Source organism: Montipora capricornis, unplaced genomic scaffold, assembly GCF_036669925.1.
Source record: "Montipora capricornis isolate CH-2021 unplaced genomic scaffold, ASM3666992v2 scaffold_422, whole genome shotgun sequence".
NCBI classification, from domain to species: Eukaryota; Metazoa; Cnidaria; class Anthozoa; order Scleractinia; family Acroporidae; genus Montipora; species Montipora capricornis.
The window spans coordinates 105,001-126,310 of record NW_027180154.1 but is presented as its reverse complement, the minus strand read 5'-3'; the positions used below and the strand labels follow the sequence as shown (position 1 = coordinate 126,310).

General features: G+C 38.1%; 2 protein-coding genes across 3 annotated transcripts; one reads left to right on the top strand and one right to left on the bottom strand.

Moving 5' to 3' along the window:
• Positions 1-3,419: 3,419 nt before the first annotated feature.
• Positions 3,420-7,918, bottom strand: LOC138035559 (vitamin K epoxide reductase complex subunit 1-like). 2 transcript variants are annotated; one of them, XM_068882207.1, is made up of 5 exons: positions 7,862-7,907; positions 6,406-6,592; positions 5,392-5,567; positions 4,700-4,809; positions 3,420-3,668 (listed from the first exon to the last, which is right to left on the bottom strand). In XM_068882207.1, the coding sequence occupies exons 3-5, from the start codon at positions 5,550-5,552 to the stop codon at positions 3,448-3,450; spliced, it is 492 nt and encodes a 163-aa protein (XP_068738308.1). In that variant the 5' UTR covers positions 5,553-5,567; positions 6,406-6,592; positions 7,862-7,907; the 3' UTR covers positions 3,420-3,447. The 2 variants fall into 2 exon arrangements, with proteins under 2 accessions (XP_068738308.1, XP_068738307.1); XM_068882206.1 differs by lacking the exon at positions 6,406-6,592 and having other exon boundaries at positions 7,862-7,918.
• An 18-nt stretch (positions 7,919-7,936) lies between these two features.
• LOC138035557 (NFATC2-interacting protein-like) lies at positions 7,937-16,964 on the top strand. The gene is made up of 6 exons (XM_068882203.1): positions 7,937-8,314; positions 10,612-10,773; positions 12,398-12,587; positions 14,539-14,683; positions 15,169-15,290; positions 16,426-16,964. The coding sequence occupies exons 1-6, from the start codon at positions 8,049-8,051 to the stop codon at positions 16,585-16,587; spliced, it is 1,047 nt and encodes a 348-aa protein (XP_068738304.1). The 5' UTR covers positions 7,937-8,048; the 3' UTR covers positions 16,588-16,964.
• The last annotated feature ends 4,346 nt before the right edge of the window (positions 16,965-21,310 follow it).

Sequence of the window (21,310 nt, the reverse complement as noted above, 5' to 3'; positions counted from 1 at the left end):
AACAACAGAGAATGACAACGTTTTTCACTTATCAACATGCAACGAAAGAAAGGATCGAAAAGAATTGAAATGATTATTAAAATGGTAAACGAATTGGAATTCACCGTCTTTCATTTGCGTGCCCAAACCCGATGGATTCACTGCTGGACAACAAAACTGTGTGGGCAACCGGGCCTCCAGGCCGCCGGGCCGCCGAGCCATCCTGGGCCGCTGGGCCATGGCGGGCCGTGGGCCGTGGGCCGTGGGCCGCTGGGCCACGGGCCTGCTTTTAGCAAAACCCCATAAACTACATAACAACCCATCCTCTGTTCCTCCCATATTCCACAATTAAAATCATCTTTCACCATCCAAACGTTACACCCAACTGAGTAAATTTACTTTCAAGTACTCTGCTTCAGTCCTTTGGGACAACTGCAAAGTTCAAACCAATTTAATAAACTTTCCAAAATCCATGTAATCTGTTGTCGATCATGTGAGATTTGTAACACTCAAATGTTAACTCATACAATGTACTTAATATGTATTTTTCGTTCCTTGCTCTTTGCTTGGTTTATTTATTAAGGTTGCTTGCTTGTTGTTTCCTGCTCCTTGCTTGTTTGTTTGTTGTGTGCTTTTTCCCCTTTCCCTAATAAATTACTGTATTGCCTTTTTTACATTCTTTTTCCTCTCAATTCTTAAACACATTTAAGTTCCTGGCTCAAATATATATCTTTAATTTGATTTACTTTGATCACTAGATGTTGTCATGCTAGTAATCAAATCCTTCTTTAATAATATTTACCATTTAATCAATAATAGAACGACTTTCGTATCGAAAAAGTGTTCGCAATTTGTTTCACGGACCAATGTTTGGCAAAATTAAAACAAAGCTTCTCCTTATTACCATTAAGGAAACTCCTAATATGGGCAGTAAACAGTTTGATTGCCCAATCACATTACTGCATTTCAAATGACATCAAAGTAAAACTTTCCAGAAAGTTCCATGATCCCAATGTTCGCTAAGCTAATGAAAATTTGTGCTGGTTTGTTTTTGTTCTATAAGCCAATTAAATCTAAGTTTTTTGCATTTTTGTTTGTATTTTGCTTTTACGTTTATTTTTCAAGGTCATATGAAAGTGGGACAGTGAAAAACGCAGACTGCAGACTATGCAGACCATCTGTAAAATAAAATTCGGTTAGCCTGAATTAGGCCTAAAATTAATAACATTCGGTTAGCCTAATTAGGCCTAAATAACATTCAGGTTAGCCTGTTTACGGTTAGCTCTCAATAATAGTGAGGGTACCACCATATTTTACCCCTGGTCTGCACGGTCTGCACAGTCTGCAGTCTGCGTTTTGGCATGGCCGCATGAAAGTCGCTCCATTAGGCTCCACAATTCAGCATCAAGTAAACTCAGTAAGTTTTGTACATTATTCTAAAGAAGGAGGTGGCCAACTCAGAAGCATAATATTATTATGCTCCCTTGGCCACCACACACATAACTGCAATTTACTTTAGCTATTAACTTCTATTATTCATTATAGTTCACCACTAAATTTTCTCAGATTCTTATCAGTTTAAATTGATCACGTGACGCGATAGTGTTCGTCCGCGGAGAGACACTATCAGCCCATAGTGCCCGTCCGAGGAAAATACCCAGATGGATAGTAGTCGTCCGCTGAAAATACCTCTGTAAACAAGCGGCCTTATGAAAAATAAACAATCGAAATTGTATTAAGAGGGTTTTTGTTTGTTTTCTTTTTCAAATTTTACATTGGCTGACACGGCTTTCGTCTAATAAAGTAGTTGAAAATAATTCAACATGATTTTTGAGCTGGCGCGCGGAAGAAAATTTAGTAGTGAACAATAAAGACAATAGAGTGTTTATGTCTCGCAACTATCGGTCTGATAGTTGCCCCTTGGAAATTTGATGTTCTTAAAACTAGCATATTTGCCCTCGAAGCTTCGCTTCTCGGGCAAACATTTGTTTTAAGAACATCAAATTTCCGCGGGGCAACTATCAGCCGATAGTTCCTCGACAGAAACACTCTATTGTTTAAATAGAACCTAATTTTCATAACATTTTTTCAATACACCTCTTTTGTAAATAGTGTAAATTTAAATGAACAATAAACCAATTTTGTACACCCACAGTATAATTCGATCACCTTGGTTGTGGGAAAAAAAGTCTTGTAAGCCAAAACTATTCTGATTTCACCAAAGTTAGCTTAAAGAGGCTTTCACCAAACAGTACTTCACATATTTAGAAGGATTGTATCTACCAAACTTTTTCCCTGAATAGGAAATTATTGTTATGATGCCATATGAAACACAGATAGATGCTGAACAAGATGCACTCATTACCATGCCAACAAAAGAACAATCTAAAAACAGCCTATATTTTGTCTTTAGACGCATATATCTCAAAAACGAACTAAGTGACCCCCATTTTTCATTGCTGGAGAGTGATTAGCATGCTAGGATAAAACTTTCTGCAAAGTTTTAAAAAATTCTTCGAAGCAGATTCATAGCCACCTTCAAAACTGAAAAATTTTAAGGTGGCTCTGAAATCCGCTCGAGAAAATTCTTTTGAACTTTGCAGAGAGTTCGTCTTATCCTGCTAATCACTTTTCAACAAGAAAAAATGGGGGTCATGAGTTCGTTTTTGAGATATAAGCCCTTAAACACAAAAAGTAGGGTTATTTTAGACCATTCTTTTGTTGCCATCGTAATTTATTATGTCACATTAATAAGTGTATCTTGTTAAGCAATTATTGGTATTTCATATGGTACCATAACATTGCCATTAAGTGCAACAGTGTCGTAGAGTTTGAGCCACCTTAAAGATCAGGGCTAGTGTGATTTTTTCCTTATCATTTTTTTACATCGATTCGAGGTCAGCAATCCGAGTTGATCTGGTCCAACTTTTGTACCTGCCTCCAACTAGATGAAAAGTAAAGTAAAGTGGCGCATTTAGATAGCGCCTTTATCACAAACGTCTCAAAAGGCGCTTTACAATGATCAATTTACCCCCAGCGGACTGGAAGCATATACAGGCACAAATGGCAGCCACTTCTAAGCAGTCCATGCATGCTGGTACTCATTTTATCGACCTCGGAAGGATGGAAAGCTGAGTGAACTTTAGAGGGAAAGAAGGTCGCCAAATATTCCACTCTCGGCAGAACCGGGAATGGAACCCGGGACCTTAGGGTTGGAAGGCCGAGATCTTACCACTGCGCCAACCCCTCCGCTCTCCGATGGTATAATCACCACCCAAAAACAAGTTAAACCTGCACACAAAACAAAATACAAACATGGTCCTTGATCTCATTTCCACAAAGCTCTTCAACAAAATAATGACATGGCAGCTCAAATACTACTTATTTGGGCAGGAATCATTGGTAAATGATAAAGACAAAAATTGCAAAACTACATCAACTTCCTTTATAGCACAGTCATTTAAATTTTTATTCCTTTTTCTTTTTGGGTCTTGGTGCATCAAGTGCATGCTTCAGGCTTACAAAGTTAATGATAAATAAACAGGCATTCACAACATAAGTTGAGATACACACAACACATGTATCATGAAGTATGTAAAATAAAATATAACCCAGATATACAGAGCCAACACATGATAATAAAGAAAACAGGAACATCATCCACGCTGCAAATTTGCCACCAACTACACCTGAAATCAACAGTAAGTGTTTATCAATCAATTAGTCAATGAACCATTCAACTACTTTGTGAGTGACAAACCTTTCAATCAAGAAATTTCATGTGTAATGAGTAGCTCAAGGAAAGAGTAAACCAAGTTAAGTTGATGGTGACCTAAATTCACATATTCTCTATTGACAAAATTAATTTTTCCATCAAAAGCAAGCACATCTTACCATTTAGGTTCAACATTTTGCTTTTCAAAAGTGCACCTATTGCATAAATTTAGCAAAACCAGCAGTCATTTCAACCAAGTACCAAGCTTTTAACAGCAACATTCTATTATTCATACGATGTCATAAACTGCTATGGAATGCTTGAATCATTTGAAAGCATGAATGCAAAACAGTTTGTGACCTATAATCAGAAATAATATACCTCCCCTAGCTTTTTCCTGGGACAAATTATTCAATTTCTGATAACAAATTCTTCAAGAACATTGTGCAGTATATTATAAAGGGCAAAATGTCAAGACCAAAGTGGAAAAATATCTTTAGTTTGTTAAAAGGTCACAGATTTATCTTCACAATAAAAACATGTTTGCATTCACTGACAGTTAGCCGACTATCCGCCAACAGTTCCCTGTATTCTAATGTAATCTATCAGCACAGTAGCCCCAGTAATTAATATAGATTGGCGCAAACAAGAACAGAGGAAAACTCTGACCAGGGTGGCTATTACAATCTAACATGTAACCCTTCTCAGCTGGTCCAGAAAGACAGTTTGGTGCGCAGATAGTTAAGAATTGAACGTGGACTATATGAGTATCAAGTATTTATGAGTCAATGAGTTAGTGCAGCTACCCTAACCCATAAAATGAAAGCTAAAATTTCAGAGAGTGCTTAGGCCTAATTGCTAAAACAAGGGCTTAGGCTTAATCAATAAATTATTGCTATATTGACTGTGAGTCTCATTAATTAATGACTCATGACTCATTGACTCATTTGACTCATAAATCATGGGACTTCGGACTATAACTAACATGACATTTTAATTTCCTACCTAGAAACACAATCATGGAGTAGAAAATAATTCCAAAGATACTATTTGGGACATTTAAAGGAGAGTTTTTCCCCAAAAGTGGCTCAACCAGTCCAAATCCAGTGCCATACCTGACAACCAAAACAACAGTAACAAAGATTTGTATTAGAATTAAGGGTGCATGCAAAATTATTGGGAAATCTGGATTTAGAAAGATATTAAAATCCGAATGTTTGAATCTCCAGTTGAACACAACAGATTTCACTCTGGATTACCTTAACTAAAATCTGTAACAAAATCCATTTTCAGAATTTGTGATAGATTCTTGGAAGTCTGAATATTTGGATTTTAAAAACAAAATAATAATTAAACACTGATTTCCCTTAATCTATTACATCCCACCACTGTCAAAGACACAGTATGAAGACCTTATTTTTCACATTGCCTCTGCTCCCATTCTCTACCACCTACCGTATTCCTTACTCTCTTCTTATTTCCACCTGGGCCAAGATGATAAGACTAATATTGTTGTTATTCAAGATATTAAAGCCAATGACAGGCATGAACCAGGAGTGATGAAGTATTTTCTTCCCAAGTTCCATTAGGAAATAAATTCCCTGTTACCATCCCACTGTTCAGAAATATATCACTGATGATAAAATTTTCTCAAAATAATATGAAGGTCCTTGGTTTGCATAAAAATAAAAACCTACTTTGATGTAAAAACCTTCGAACAGCTCATGTGTTCACTGATGTCACAAAGAGCTTTATAATCATCGTTATGTGCTTTGGATAACTCAACATGAAGTGCATATACTGACAGGCCAATCCCAGTGAGGCAAACTAAAAAACGGCTTATCCCAAGGAAGTCCATTACTGTTGAAGCATGCTTGAATGAAAAAATGAAAAAAACTGTTAGTCACAAGGGTTTCAGTAAGAACTGGATATAAAAAGGAACATCACTTAATTTATAAACTAATTTATAAAAACTGCAATGCCGTGTAACGATCTATGTTGGATCAACACAAACAGTGATAAGCAATAACCACATCACTGTTAGGACAGATCAAATAACATTCACAAAGGCATTCTCTTCAAAATGGAACTACGGTCGGTCAAACATAGCATGATCAGCACTAAAAGGAATGTTCAGCACTGATTACAACTTTAATATTAAAATAAAATAAAAAATGATGCCTAGCTGCATTTTTTATCATTAATTTATTTTTTATTTTACTTTAAATTTTAAATACAGTTATCCCTCATTAGGGGGATTGTCAACCAGATGGTTTTTGATGAGAGGGAAAAACTGAAGTACCTGCAGAAAAACCTCTTGGAGTAGAGGAGAGAACCAACAAACTCAACCCATATGGGGACAGTTTGGAAATGAAACGAGGGCCACAATACTGAAAGACAGACCTCTCATCATCATTGCCAATCCTGGGCCCCTCCACCATTGCATTAGCTGTGGTTAGACTAACCCTTTTACCCATGGGTAAATAGCACTTGCCCACAGGCAAGGACGTTCTTGTGTGTAACTGCTTTCCCTAGACAGAAACTGCCCAAGGGATATTTCCACAGATACATCAAAAAGAATAAAAGAACGTCCCATGACAGTTCCAGAACTGATAAGTAATGGTTTATCTGCTCCCTGAGGTGGCTTGGCCAATCATAAAACAGAAATAATTTGCAAGGTCAGTGAATTCATATCTATAATTATATTTTACCGTGAGGGAAGTCTTTTACTGGATAACTGCATCCCCAAGGGTAACATGAAACCTGATCTGAACCAAACCCAAGCCATTTACTCCTGAAGGCCCCACACCCAAGGTGAGTGTAAACCACAGCTATTGAATTACATGTAATGCAAAACCTTTAATTGAACTTCCGAAGTTAGTGATACAAAGTCTGAACCTGTAGTTGTAGTTAAAATAAGAGAGAAAGAGAAAAACATACTAAATGACTATTTTCAAATCTTTTTTGTTTACATTTCCATAGATGTTTTGTAAATGAAATTATGTGCCGATCAAATCGAAACTTCAACCTCTCCTCCCCCCCCCCCCCCCCCTCCTCCTGGGCAAACCCTGGGCATTTGACTATGTTCTGTGCCTGGGGAATTTACCCTTTGCCTGCGTGGGGTGGGGAAAATTGAACAGGAAATGTCAGGTTTCAAATGATTTTTTTCGGGCGCTGAAGTCGCTAACAGCTATAAAACACGTGTTTGGATGAGATGGAAAAGTTTAAAGGAAGAGATGTAGCATTTGTGAGCGATTGGCTTATTAAATACAGGGGGAGCCGACGATGATTTTTCTTTAGTAGGGTATGACAGACAAATCCGACGATAGGTTAGGGCATTTGAACACCATTTTGGCCCGAGGGGGAGGGAATTTGAATGATCCAATCTTCAAAAAGTCAAACGCCCGGACTTGTCCGGGGAGGATGTTGAAGTTTCGAGTTGACCGGTGCATTAAACAATTTCCCTGGAGTTTTTTTTGGCTGTCACATGTACCATCTGAGCACTCATGTGCTGACCCCATTGCCAGATTAGCTTGCTACAGGCAATTACATTAATTATAGATAAATATGAAAGATTAAAGACATTAATTAAATAAAGAAAATGATGAATACAGCCTAAAAGATCTTTTTTTTTTCTTGTGAGAAAGATTTATGAATCAATCAATAGCGCAATGTCAAATTAGTTCATTCTCTCTTTAAAAAAAAAAACCAGTTCTACCCACTAATAAGTGGCCTTCTTGGAAATACGTAGAAAAAGAACTTCTTCTTTCGCAACGAATTCGAATCCATGTGTATCAGCCCGTCATACGTATATCAGCCTCCATATACATCAGTTGAGATTGTGAAGATCGTATTTTAATCACTGTTTAACTACGGTACCTTTTCCCTAACGTTTCTAGATGTCTACTATTTTATAAAGATTTTCATTGAGCGGTAACGTACCAATCAAAAATTAAAATCAATGCCAAAAATTGTTTATGTCTATTTATATTACTCTTATTTCCAGACAAAGCACCATACTATGTGTAGCTGTAGCATGGGTGGTTACACACGGATGCACACAAAACTTTATTCACTGATCACGACAAAGTTATCGCATTTAAATAAAAGACAGTATTTAAATCAGCACACTAAATATGTAGCTTTACATTACTTAGTACTACTTACCAGCGAGGAAATTTCATGAAAAATATCACAAAATTGAAGGGCTTGGCAACCAAGGGAATATCAAGAAGCCTGGTTACTAAGGAGAAAACGCTAACAAATCTTCACGCGCGAATTTCGTCCTGAGATTTTGCAACAGTCTTTCTGTATTTGTAACGTATTATTTTCAATCTCTGGTACTTTCCGTTCAATGTCTGACGGTGGAGAAGGAAAAACGAATCCAATGATTCGTCCTGCCAGGCGAAAAGTGCTAAGGAAAAGGGAAGACCGCGATGACATCTTTTCATATCGCAATCAAATACCGTTGTCTTTTAAAGCTCCAAAACAGCTAAAAGTTGATGAGTCAGACAGCTCTGATTCGGAAGATAATGACGAAGCCTTCCAAAGAGTTATGGAACAAGAAATGGAAAATAAAAATTCGAAAACAAGAGAGAGTGACAGTGATGGAGAAGACATGTAAGTCTAACCTTTCTCGCTGGCAATTGTAGTAAAAAATAAAAATAAAATCTTTTTAAGTTAAAGTTACCCAGAATCCACGAAAGAAATTACAAGTGCCGTTAAGTTTACAATATTACAGTCAAACGACTGATTTTAAAATCTTTAGGCTTAGTTTAATGTTATAATTGGACAAAGCGCAAAATACCATAAGACTTTGTCCCATTCCCCCACCCCCAAATTTTGAATAATTATTGTTTTTGTTTTCTTTTGGGGCCATATTGTAAGTACCGAAAGAAACTGAAAAGAATTCTTATGCAAAATTTGGGGGGACAAACAGAGTCTGATGGTATTTTCCAACTCAGCCAATTGGCCATTGTCCCAGGAACGATTTAAATATAAAACCGTATCTTTTCCTTGTGCATCAGCTGGCATTCAACAAATCCTGCAATCTGATTGGTTCCATTAGGTTTTAGGAAAAGGATAATGATTATATTCACTAGGCCTTGGGAAAAACTGCCGTCTGTCTCGAGTACCCCATAGACGCAAGACACAGTTTTTCCCATTATGGCACTTCTGTAAGGTTTAACATTGTTTTTTGGTGAGGGTTAATGCAGATATTTATCTTTACTTGAGGACTGGCTCGGTTCTTCAAAAGCCGATTAACGCTAATCCCAGATTAGAAATTAACCAAGGAGTTTATTTCTCTGCTTCAAAACGCTGTTCAACTCCGATATTCGGCAAAACTATAAAGTAGAGAACGTCAATCGTGAAAAACAAAAATAATGAAAAGAAACTTTCACCAAAATGTTGAAAACATGATGCTAATCCTGCGCTAAGTTAATTGGCTTTCGAACAACTGGGCCCAGGGCACACTTTGTGAAGTTTAGTATTATTGTCTGTATACCCAGACATAAGTGATGTTGAAGTTGGATAAAAGAGTAAGGGGACACTTTTTGACACTTATCAAAATAGCCATGCTTCTAATTTCTTGAATTACTGGACATGTCTCAATATGGACTTACTGGGTTGTGAATAACATGTCCTTTTTTTTACATTTTACTACCCTCCCTAGATCCTCCCTCTCATTCCACCCCCTGCAACACAACCGTGGGAAAACCATCCATTGACTTGCTACATGTAAATGAATGTGGAAAAATATGTTATTTTTGCCCTGACTTAGTTAATAAATTTGTAGCAAAAAATGTTGTGTATGCAATTGATTGTATACTCAACAGGATATCGCGTTTGAACTTTCTGATTGGTCAGTGATGAATGCGTAAACAGGTTATATCACAGGTGCCCCAAGCTCAGTGTCAGCATGGCCTACAAGAATATGAGGACTTGTATGGGTATCCCAATCAAAACCTTAAGAAGATAAGAATTAGTACATGAAAAATTTTTCAATTAAAAAGCCCAACCTTATTGCCATTGGAGGTAGCTTCCTTCCTGTCTGGTTATTTTCCAGATCCGACATGATTTGGGCCATTTTTCAAAATCTCGGTTGTCAACGGTATAATAAAATCCCAAGGCTGGAGACTAAATTTTCAGGAGCCACCAATTTGAGTCAAATATTCCTGGATAAAATGTTCCCACTTTCACAATTCCATATCAGAATCAATTGACAAAGACATTGAACTTTCATCTCAACCCACCATCAACGCAATAGCAGTCCTGCGAGCAACCTCAGGAGGTAATATTTTGCAAGAAAACAGCTTTCAAAGGAGTCGCTTCATCACCAAACTGGCCACAGCTTCAACCATTGATAACAAAGTGAGACAGAGTTTTTTCATATAATTATCTCCTTAAACCTTTTATCGGGATTCCCATACATATCTGTATATTTTTGTAGGCCGTGCTCACACTGAGCTTGGGGTACCTGTGGTTATAGAGTACAATACGGAAGTTGCTGTGGAAACACAAGAATCGTATGGACTTGCTCGTGCATTTTGTGATTTATGGGCACAAGTGGTGTTTTGAATGTTGTCGAAATTGCATAAGCGGTGTACAATTTCCTACAGGTATCGTCATCACCAATAATGTGCCAAGCAGAGATTTAACTGCCGTCAAAATGGTTCATTTGTTCCAAGGGCTTGTACATTTTAAAGACAAAGGCAATGTTTGTAAACAGATATCTTTGTTATTGCATACAGCTAACTCCTGGTTGTCTGCATGATACAAACTCAAATCTTCAAGGGAGGCCAGATAAGGTTCATGTTTTTGGAAGTCAAAATGATCTTCTGGATAAAATACTAGTAGTCTGAGAATAAAGAGGTCATAGACTTTTGTAACTCGTCTGTGTTGGTTCATTTCACTAGCTGGATAACCAATGAGAAATCGTTTGAGGAAATTGACAGCTCAGCCAGTGACATCAAAGATGTTAGTTGGACCACCTCACCTTCCCCTCCTCCATGCCCAACCCTTTCAGAGTCCACTCTTCTCAAGATTAATCAACGGCACATGAGAAATCCAAAGCTGAGGTAAGTAGTAACAACTCCAATTGTAAGTGGAGGGTTGACCAGTGCCTGAGGTATCCAGGAGCTTCCACTATCGGCAGCCAACTCTTAGATGGAAACTGCTCCGTCCTGGCAACCCAGCCATGAGCCCCACCCACAACACAAGAGTGAAAGGGAGTGAAAGGGAGGAGGAAACAACCACTAAAACTGCTCCACAAACTACACGATATGCACAAGTGGAGAAAATCATGAGACCTGCTCTGACCCAACAAAGCCTCTGACTACATCTGTTGTTGAATGGTTCATTATTACATTTGACTGCATTATAGCCTTAATGAGCTATGTCACAGGATGCATGCTGTTTTCCTGTCATAACTGCACCCAAATCACCACCTTTTACTCTGGCAGTAAATAGATGAAGTTTGTAGGAAGGGCTCTCTTTACTAGATTTTTGGTCAATTTGACCAGGGCCCGGTTGTTCAAAAGCCGATTAATGCTAATCCCAGATTAAAAATTAACCAAGAAGTTTATTTCTCTACTCCGAAATGTTGTACAACGCTGATATTTGGCAAAATTTTACATTAGACGAAGTCAAGCTTGAAAACCAAAAAATAACCAAAAGAAGCTTTCACCCAAAAGTTAAAAAAGCAAACCAAAGTTTACGCTAATCCTGGATTAAGTTAATCGGCTTTCAAACAACCGGGCCCAGTGCTGTACATTGTACACAACATATTGTAGATTTTACTCTGTCTAATGCCAGACAATAATTTTACTTGTCAATCGGGTGCCTCTCAGGGTCAAAAGGTTAATGTTCCAGTTGACTCTTTGCTTAGATTTTACTTCAATAGGAAGTATGGATGGCGCATTGATGAGAGCACTTTCCTCCCGCCAATGTGGCCCGGGTTCGATTCCCAGACTTTGCGTCACATGTGGGTTGCGTTTGTTGGTTCTGTACTCTGCTCTGAGAGGTTTTTCTCTGGGTGCTCTTCAGGATTTTCCCCTCTCCTCAAAAACCAACCTACAGTTGCATGTGATTTAAGTTGATTTGTGTACAGTGTCACCGATTAGTTCCTCATTGCTCAATACTGTTGACACTTAAATAATTAACAATTATTCGCCGAAGGCGAGGTGAATATCAGTGAATAAAAACCAAGATGAAGTCAAGGTTTTTATTCACTGATATTTACTGAGCCTGGGGTGAATAACTGTTTAGTTTAATTACATAGGTAATTATTTGAAAAATATACATTTTCTGTAAATAATTAATTTCTTTGTCTCTGTCACCACAACAAAACGGCCTGCAGCCATTTTGAAAACACTACTTGGGTGATTATCACATAATAATCACCTCAACGGCAACCAGTCAACGCAGAGAATTTTCAATAATCACTTATGTAATTGTACTAAAGTTCATTATTCCAACATATTGACTATGGCTGAACAACACGACACGCCTTTATTTGATTTTATCCCATCAGGGGTGAAGTGTTAAGTGCTCATTGTAAGTTCTAAACACATCTTTAGCACCCAAATATTTCCTCTTTAATTTAATAACATGGCAGATCTTTTGAACCTCAAATTCACAGTAGCGTGATGTTTGAACATTGTAAAGACTTTATCTTCTACTTACCGGTAACTTATTTTTCAGGGAACTTGACAATATTATTGACAACCTTAAAAAATCAACAAGCGGGTCACCTTTTGACAGTCACAGGCCTTCCTCTGTCATCAATGTTGACACTCTTGATGACAGTTTTGGTCTTCCCAGTCCCTCAGATAGAAATGTTGTTGTGAAAGTTAGAACAAGATCTGGGATTAGGAGATTCTCTATGAAGGCTGTAAGTACACAAAGGCAGAAGACTCTTAAGGAGGCTCCCTAGAGAGTTTTAGGGCCACATGCAAGCTGGGCACTAGTATGGCGTGTAAAGCGAGAATTGCACATGTTTTTCTGATTTTTGTGACATGGACATGACCACATCTGTAAAATTAACAGCTAATTTTCTCATGTTCCCTTAGGTAATATTTTCTTAAAATTGGCTCAGTTCTAACCACATACAGTTCTTACCAAATACAGTAAACATCGGCATATAAGAACAAGTGGATTAAAAACATCAGGCTGAAATTTGGCCAATAATTAAGCACCATATAAATAAGAACAAATTCAGCCTGATAAATAAAACATGTTCTTAATACAAAGGGAAAGGGTATTAGGATAAGGAAACAATACAATACAGTAACTTATATCAAAGTACTATGGTGGTGTTCAGGACCATTACAAACTATAAACTCTATTGCAAAACAGCATTGTCTGTTGATTAAACCTCTAGTAATATGTAATTTGAGGTATTTCTAAAACCAATTTTAAGAACATTTTAAGAACACTTTCAGGCTGATTTCTCACTAAGCACCCCTCAAATAAGAACACAATCAGCCTTAAACCTGAAAAAATGTGTTCTTATTTGCGGGTGTTTCCTGTACCATATATTTGTTAAAACTTTCAGAGCTAATTGGAGGCATTTAGAAAAATGACAACTTACGGAATATTGGCAAAACCATCTGAACGACCTTGACTTTTTACCACTTCAAAATGTGAGGCAATATCATTTCCATATAATGTGGCAAAGTATAAAAAAATTTCACCGAAGAATAAATAATAAAGAATTTTGGTCAAAAACAAGAATATGTCTGCCAGTCATAAGATGTGATGTTGCCATGGTAACGGCCATAATCCAGAAATTGACACCCAAAAAAATAAGCCTTATTATATCGGTACCCATACTGGTAAATCTCTACAGGGAAAACTTTAAGAGAAATTAACTAAGTTTCCTTTTGTAACTTGTGCCCTGTAGTGAGGGTATTCACAAATACTCTAGGGAGCCACCTTAAGAGTATTCTTAAAGTGCCTATCACCTCTAATCACATTTCCACTTTATTTATTTATTCTCCAAAATCATCCCAAATACATCATGTTGTTTTTAGAACCTTTTGATTGAATTTCAAGAGGAAAGACAGGAAAAGTGGTAGCCTGTGTACATCCACCTCCTCCGCCCGATTTTTTCCAGGGGAATGCTCGATTTTTTTCAGGGGAGGAAGCAGATGTACACAGGCTAGAAAAGTGGTCATACTTCGATCAATGACCAAGCAATTAAGGGGAATGGGTTCAATACCGGGTTGACATCACAAATTAATTTGCATTGCTGTTTTCAAAGAACTTTCTCAATGCAAAACAGTTTGTGACGTAAACCCAGTATCGAACTCATTCCCCTGCATCGCTTGGTTATTGATCAAAGTATGACCACTTTTCCTGTCTTTCAAAGCCAATAAAAAGGTGAAATTTCATTCAAAAGGTTCTAAAAATAACACTATGTATTTGGACCTTTCAATGTGTGAAGAATGTTTTGAGCATTCTGTAATAAAGGAGCAGGAATGTTTATCCGGTTTTAAACCATGAGGTGAAGCCAAGGGGTTTCAAATTGTGAGCAGAGAACATAAGCATAAAAAAAAACAAGCTATGCATTAGTATGCTTTATATAAAGAATTCTAATGAGGGGAGTTATATCAGGTTTTAAAGCTCATACACATGACATTTTGTCATGTCTGTTTTGTCATGAATTATTAATGAAGTTGTTTAATACCCTGTCACAAAGCTTTTGAGATAGAAGAGCTTCCATATCTCCAAATTTAGGTTTTCAACAAACTAGGTAAGTGAGTAATATTGCTAAGTACACATAAAATGTTGCATAAATGTATCTTTCTTTCATTCATCAGCAGGACTGTTTGTTTCCACAGGCTGAGCCATTTGGAAAGATTATATCACAGCTTGCAGAGCAAGAAGGGGTTACAGAAGATAAAATTATGCTAAGCCTTTCAGATATCAATATTGTAGGTTACGACACACCAATTTCCATCAAACTCAATGTCGCAGACATCATTGGTGAGTCATCGCACCTTGTAAAATAGATACTGGTAGTCTAAACTAATCTTGAATGCCTAGATCCTTGTTATAGTATTTGCATGAACACCACTGGGGCCTCGGTTTAAAAGGTCAGTCGACCCTTGGCAGGCAGTTGTTTTTGTTGCGTCTGCCATAAATGACCTTTCCCCACCCATAAAAACGTTGAGATCACCATAAAGGTTGGCATAGCTCCAGTGGTTTGTGAAAAAGCGTGTCAGTCTTAATATGTTCTTTTTGATTGGGTACAACAAGGACTTTGCAGTTAATTTCTTCTCTCAGCTTGTGCTTCATTTCCTCCTTAACATTTCACTCTTACTCATGCCATGTTGTCAAACACGTCAAGCTGGGTCTGGTTGATTCTTGTTTTGTTTTTCAAGCCTAACATAGATGGATGCTTTTGCATAAAGATGCATCAGTTAGAACCATACCTTGACTTGTGTTTGAATCTATTTGTTGTCTTCCAGAGTGTGTCGTTGTAAATGTACCCTTAATGACAGATGGTATTGATGCAGAAAACGCAGATAAAATAAATATAAAAGTTCAAGGCAATGATGCTAACTTAAAGAAATCATTCCAAGTATCAAAGGTAAACCCGTTTTTTCCCAGTGTCAGTGGCTTACTGAAAAGTTCAATTTTGTACAACTAGATTTAATTAGAAATTTCTGCTATGAAAGGGTGGTGGAATGGGGGAAGTGGGAGGTGTGAAATGGTATGAAAAGGACCGGGGTGCTTGTCGTACCTTTTAGGGGTTAAAACAGTGGTTTTGGTACCTCTTAGGGTGTTCAGCCTCAAAAGGTCCACAGCAGGAGCTTTAGCGGTACCTTCTAGGGTATTGAGCCGAAAAATTATGACAGGAGACATTTGACAGTTAACTAATTTTTAATTTTGTTTAATTAAAACCCATAATTTGGTAAATAAAATTTCAGGCCACGCCCACAATACAGGATCTTGGTCCCTTATAGGGGTTCTTTTCAAAATTTCCGACAAGCACCCACGTGATTTTTATATGGGAGCGTTTCCCCCCCCCGCTTGGGGCCCAAGTCCAGCTCGAAGATACATGTAACCATGGCAACTCAGTCAGCCTAGTCAGTTTATTCCTCCACCCATACCGAATCCATGTAGACTGTTTGACACTGCCGGAAGTAGTAAAGTAGCAGAGAGAGAAAGTGGTTCTCAGCTTAGGGAATCAGCTTTTCAAGTCCTCATCTCTTGCCAGAAGGGTAGTGAGGTGGTTGACGATGAGTTTTCCTGTTTCCAGTTGTTCAAAAGCCAGTTAACACTTATCACTGATTAAATACCAACCAAAGTTTTACCTGCCAAAAAAGCCGTAGCAGTGTAATCTTATGCTGAAGGAAAACAAAACTTCGAGACAAAATTGAAAACTAAAATGTGAACAACTTTTTTTGTGGCAACTTTTTTAAATCCGCAAATAAAGTGCAATTTAAGTTTCCAGTAATCCACGAAGACCGTGATTAGGCTTTGAATAACTGGATCTTAGTGTAAGCAAGTCGAGGCTTCCTTAAATTTTGTATGGGGACGAGAAAAGGGTGGGTACTGTGTTACACAGACCAATATTTCCTGCAAGCATCGATTTTAAATGAGAACTCGGAAAGGCTTTTTCATTCTGTATACTTGCATTTATCTTGGTACAAACATGCATACGCTCACAGCATATTTCACTGACGGGTTCATCTTATTTTCTTATCATTTCTCTTATTCAGACCGAGCCATTAGACAAGCTCATGACAGCCTACTGTCAATTTAGAAAACTTCCTCGCTCGAGGCTCAAATTTCACTTTGATGGAGACGAAATAACAGGAAGCGACACTCCAGTCGATTTAGATATGGAGGAAGATGATGTTATAGATGTCAGAGTCAAATAGATTCACGCAAGAATAAAGAGGTGAAACACAAATCTGTTAGGAGATTGATGGAAGTCGGAACGGTTTCTTTTGTCTTTGGGATGGATTTGCATCTTCTGCGGAGCAACGTTTCCACATATTTCTTCAAGACTAATCTTGTAGGGAGTGGTAACACCTAGGAGCTTAAGCACAAGATGTTTTTGACCCACGAACGGCATCCTTGCCTTGACTCCACCACATTGATTTTGGTAACGATGAACGCGCGCGCTGATTCAATGGCTACCCAAACTCAGGATATCCAAATTGCTATTCACCTGCGAGCAATTCGCACGGAATTTGCACCCAAAAATGTTGTAATCTTTGCAGAAATAAGTGAATTAAAATCATCTTTTTGTGCTATATTATCTCACTTTTTTAGTATATACTAAAACAACTATTCACCTGAGTGGCGGTGGCTATTTACATCGCCGCTTTGCGGCTCGGTAAATATCCACCACTCTGACCACTAGTCACCTCCACTTCGGTGAATAGTTGCTAATTGATATATACTAAAACAGTGAATAGCGTTGAACGCGCGCTCTGATTGGGCGCTCGAACTCCGAATATCCCTTTTGCTATTCACCTCCGATCAACTCGTGGGGGATTTTCTCCCAAATGTATTTCAATCCTTGCAGTTTCAATCGAGTGTCGTAAAACCAAAACTAAAATTATTACTTTGGCCAATCAAAAAGAACGGAGACAATCTGGTAAACCAATCAAAACTCGAAGTAATTACACGTAGCTGATACAAAGCGGGAAAATGTGCACGCTCGAGCCACGATTGGTTTTGGTTTCACTTCTGATTGGTTGAAAAAATGGCGCGAGAACTTTGAACGAATCACTGAGTGAAGTAATCATAAACCAAAGCAATTCGCTTATTACTTTCGACACTCAATTGAAAACCGCTCTAAATTAACCAAAATCATCCATTTGTGCTATACTATCTCACTATTCACCCCTGTGTCGGTGACTAGTGGTGGACTAGCCACCTCCACTTCGGTGAATAGTTGTTAAATATCTGGGAGAGACGACGGTTTCTGTCTTTGGCTCAGAAACGTTCGTGCTTAAACGTTTTGATATCTGTTTGTATTGTCAGTCGTAAAAACTGATTTTCTAAGAAAATGTTCAAAGATATGCTGTTACAAAAGATCGTAGTCATGAGGACTTAAGCAAGCAGATGAAAAGCACAATAATTTACGGAAAGCCAGTGTAGAGACAAACACAAACAATGCTGTTTCTGCAGAACACTGTTACTCACTGGCCAGGCCGCGTTCGTTTCTCGTCGATTATCCTGTAGATAAGCCCAATATTTAAACTGTAAATAACTCAGTGGTAAAAGGTCTATTATCCCCCGTGTGCGTACGTTTTGGTGTACACAAAGGTCAGTTGTTAGAAAAGCCGTCAACCCAATAACTTGTTTATCACTCGTGCATTAAGGAATTAAAAGGAAAATCATTTTTATTACGTGGGATGCCCCCTACCACGTTATAAAATCGGAACCGTTTGTTTTTCCTCGTATCCACAAATTGTAACGTTGGTTATCATTGGCTAATTTTTGTAAAGTCTGGAAAGTGTAACTTTGTCGAAAATAAAACGACATATTTTATTGGCCACTGGTTTTTACTTTGATCAATAGAAGCGCACCATGTGCACTCTACGTCATGCATATGTCACAATCATTGTTGTTTTCGCTCGCATGCCTGCACTTATCTCTTGTCTTCACTCTGCCGTTTGAAAGCACGAAGAACGTTCACAGCCCACTGAAAAAAATTCATAAAATTATCGCGCATCGGTCGATTTCTCTGAGATTTTAAAGGGTGATTGCTAACGAATAGAGAAGATTTTTGACAATAACCAAAAATTCCTGTGTTTAGCATAGAAATTCAACGAGACAAAATGCGTTAAAATTTGTTGTGTGCGTGATGTTTTTTACTGGGTTGCCCGTATGGCAATCCCAGTCGAAAAATGGGTAATATTTCTCCGTATTTACTGGGTTGCCAAACCCAGTCGGAATCTGGGTTTCATTTCGTGGGTTTTTTTGTTATTTTTTATATTTTTTTTCCGTGTCGGGAAAAGTCTTGCCTGTCACTCCCCTGCTAAGAGGTGTCTTTGTGCATAGAGTCTTCTGTACGTATTTTGTTAGGTTTGAGGGGGCTGGGGTAATGCGTCGATTTCCCTGGTGCATGTCGGGTAAGGATTTCAATTAACAAAATCCGTCGCGAAATCCGTTTTCGAATTTTGTGTTCGATTGGAAGTCCAAAGATCCGGATTTTAAGATCTAAATCTAGATTTCCCAATCGAACGCACCCTTATTCTGTGCTCGATTTTCCGTCAACAAAACCTCCACTAAACAGTAAAAGGAGAACAAGAGTCGGAAATCTGCAACACGTCCCCCATCTTGAAAGTTTCAGGTAAGCTAAATTTATTGATGAACTTGAATCGGGTCCCATTGATTTTATATGGGGTCAGTAGGGGGGGGGGGGGGTCAGTTGACCAGGGGTCTGTGTTTTGTCGAAACCCAAATATATCTGGAATCTTAAAAGCGGCGAGTAATGGACTTCGATAATAATCTATCGCCTGTCGAGCCGAAATCAAAGTGAGCTGTATTTCTAATATTTTACCAAGTGCGCTGTTATGTAGAACACTGAAGCCCAATGGAAAATCCTCTGGTAACTTATGGGTTTAACAAAGACAGAGAAGGAATTGAACAACTTGGATCTGCACAGTCGTCCGGTAACAATTGGAAATTTCACTAATTCTTGTTAGTCAAAAATTATTTGAAGGAAAGCTTGTTGCCCATTTTTTGCTTGATAATTCAAGTAAAGGGTTTTTCGGTAAAGGGTTTGATGCTGAACACAGGTGGGAAATTTATTTAGTTGCATTTTCGATACGGAGTGTAATTTGACACGATTGAGTTTCAACAGGAAAAGAAAACAAACAGCGGTTACAAACATTTTCATTTTATACTTGACGTTTCGTATGTTGCAGCATACATCATCAGAAGTGACGGTTAAAAACTGTTACACAGAATTTTAAAAAACTAGAGCGAGGAACTGGTGACTAGTTAAAAAGTGTGATAACAAAATCGTAACTTCCGGTAGTAGATTCTTCCGGAAGAAATTAATAAAGAAAAAGCTTCTCACTACCAATGTTTTCATTGAGAGAGGGTTTTAAGTCACTGATTAATAGCGTTTCTTTAATTTTACATTGCATGTCGGACTTCCCAGTTGCGAGGATTTCAAAATGGTCCCATTTGATGTTATGACCGGTAGAAATTGTATGGTCTGCAACAGCAGAGGCGTGGCCGACTTGTGTAAGAGCTTTGAAATGCTCGGACTTCCTGTCATGCAATCTTCTTTTTGATATCTTTCTTAGGAACAGTGGTGGCAGGTTCAGCAGACCTATCATTCTTGTCTTGCCTTTTTTGGGCTTTCAAAGTGAAGCTCTTACTCGTCGTGTTAAATTTTGTATTAGTAAGTTTTATGGCTGTGTCAATCTTAGGGTTATTTTTCAAAACACTTGCAGGATTAAGTCTTTTTTTCCCTACAAAGATCGTTTCAGTCGTTCTCAAAGATCAAAAATAGTATACAAAGCCAGTTGTTGGGACTGTGATTCCTTCTACATCGGCAAAACAAAAAGAAGATTGCATGACAGGAAGTCCGAGCATTTCAAAGCTCTTACACAAGTCGGCCACGCCTCTGCTGTTGCAGACCATACAATTTCTACCGGTCATAACATCAAATGGGACCATTTTGAAATCCTCGCAACTGGGAAGTCCGACATGCAATGTAAAATTAAAGAAACGCTATTAATCAGTGACTTAAAACCCTCTCTCAATGAAAACATTGGTAGTGAGAAGCTTTTTCTTTATTAATTTCTTCCGGAAGAATCTACTACCGGAAGTTACGATTTTGTTATCACACTTTTTAACTAGTCACCAGTTCCTCGCTCTAGTTTTTTAAAATTCTGTGTAACAGTTTTTAACCGTCACTTCTGATGATGTATGCTGCAACATACGAAACGTCAAGTATAAAATGAAAATGTTTGTAACCGCTGTTTGTTTTCTTTTCCTGTTGAAATTGAAATGGCCAAAGGACAAAAGTATTTATGACGATTGAGTTTCTTGTCTTCACGCACGTAATGAAATAGGATGGGCTTTTTGCCATCGGATCGAAGAAAATCACAAACATAAGGAACTTCAACGTAACAAACAGACTTGCTAACTCCTGTTGCTTCTTTTGACAAAAACATCATTACCGATAATGACTGCATGGATAGCTTGACGTTTTTCCGCCTTAGGCACAAAGTTAAACTGACATTTCTGAAATGCAAAATCAAATGCCTCCGGAAACTTGGCAACATAAATTTCCTTTCACATCATCAGCCGGGCCATGTTTTCAGTATAAAAACACTCCAAATAAACTATGCCCAAATTAGGAATCTCTTTCCAAATATGGTTTTTCCCCCAGTTTTGGGGGGAAAAATGGTGTCGTTCCGAGCATGCGCTTGCAAGTAATACAGGACTCTCTCTTTTCCCGCCTGGGTTCCAGGCCCATTTTCAGGGCGGGGTAAGAGGGAGTCCCGGAACAGGACTATCTTATCTCTTGTGGGGACAATTGACTGATCAACAAGAATACTTCATACACAACAATGGTTCTCCGGTTTTAGAGTGAAACAGGGTTTTCCTCGAGCTTGAACTAACTCT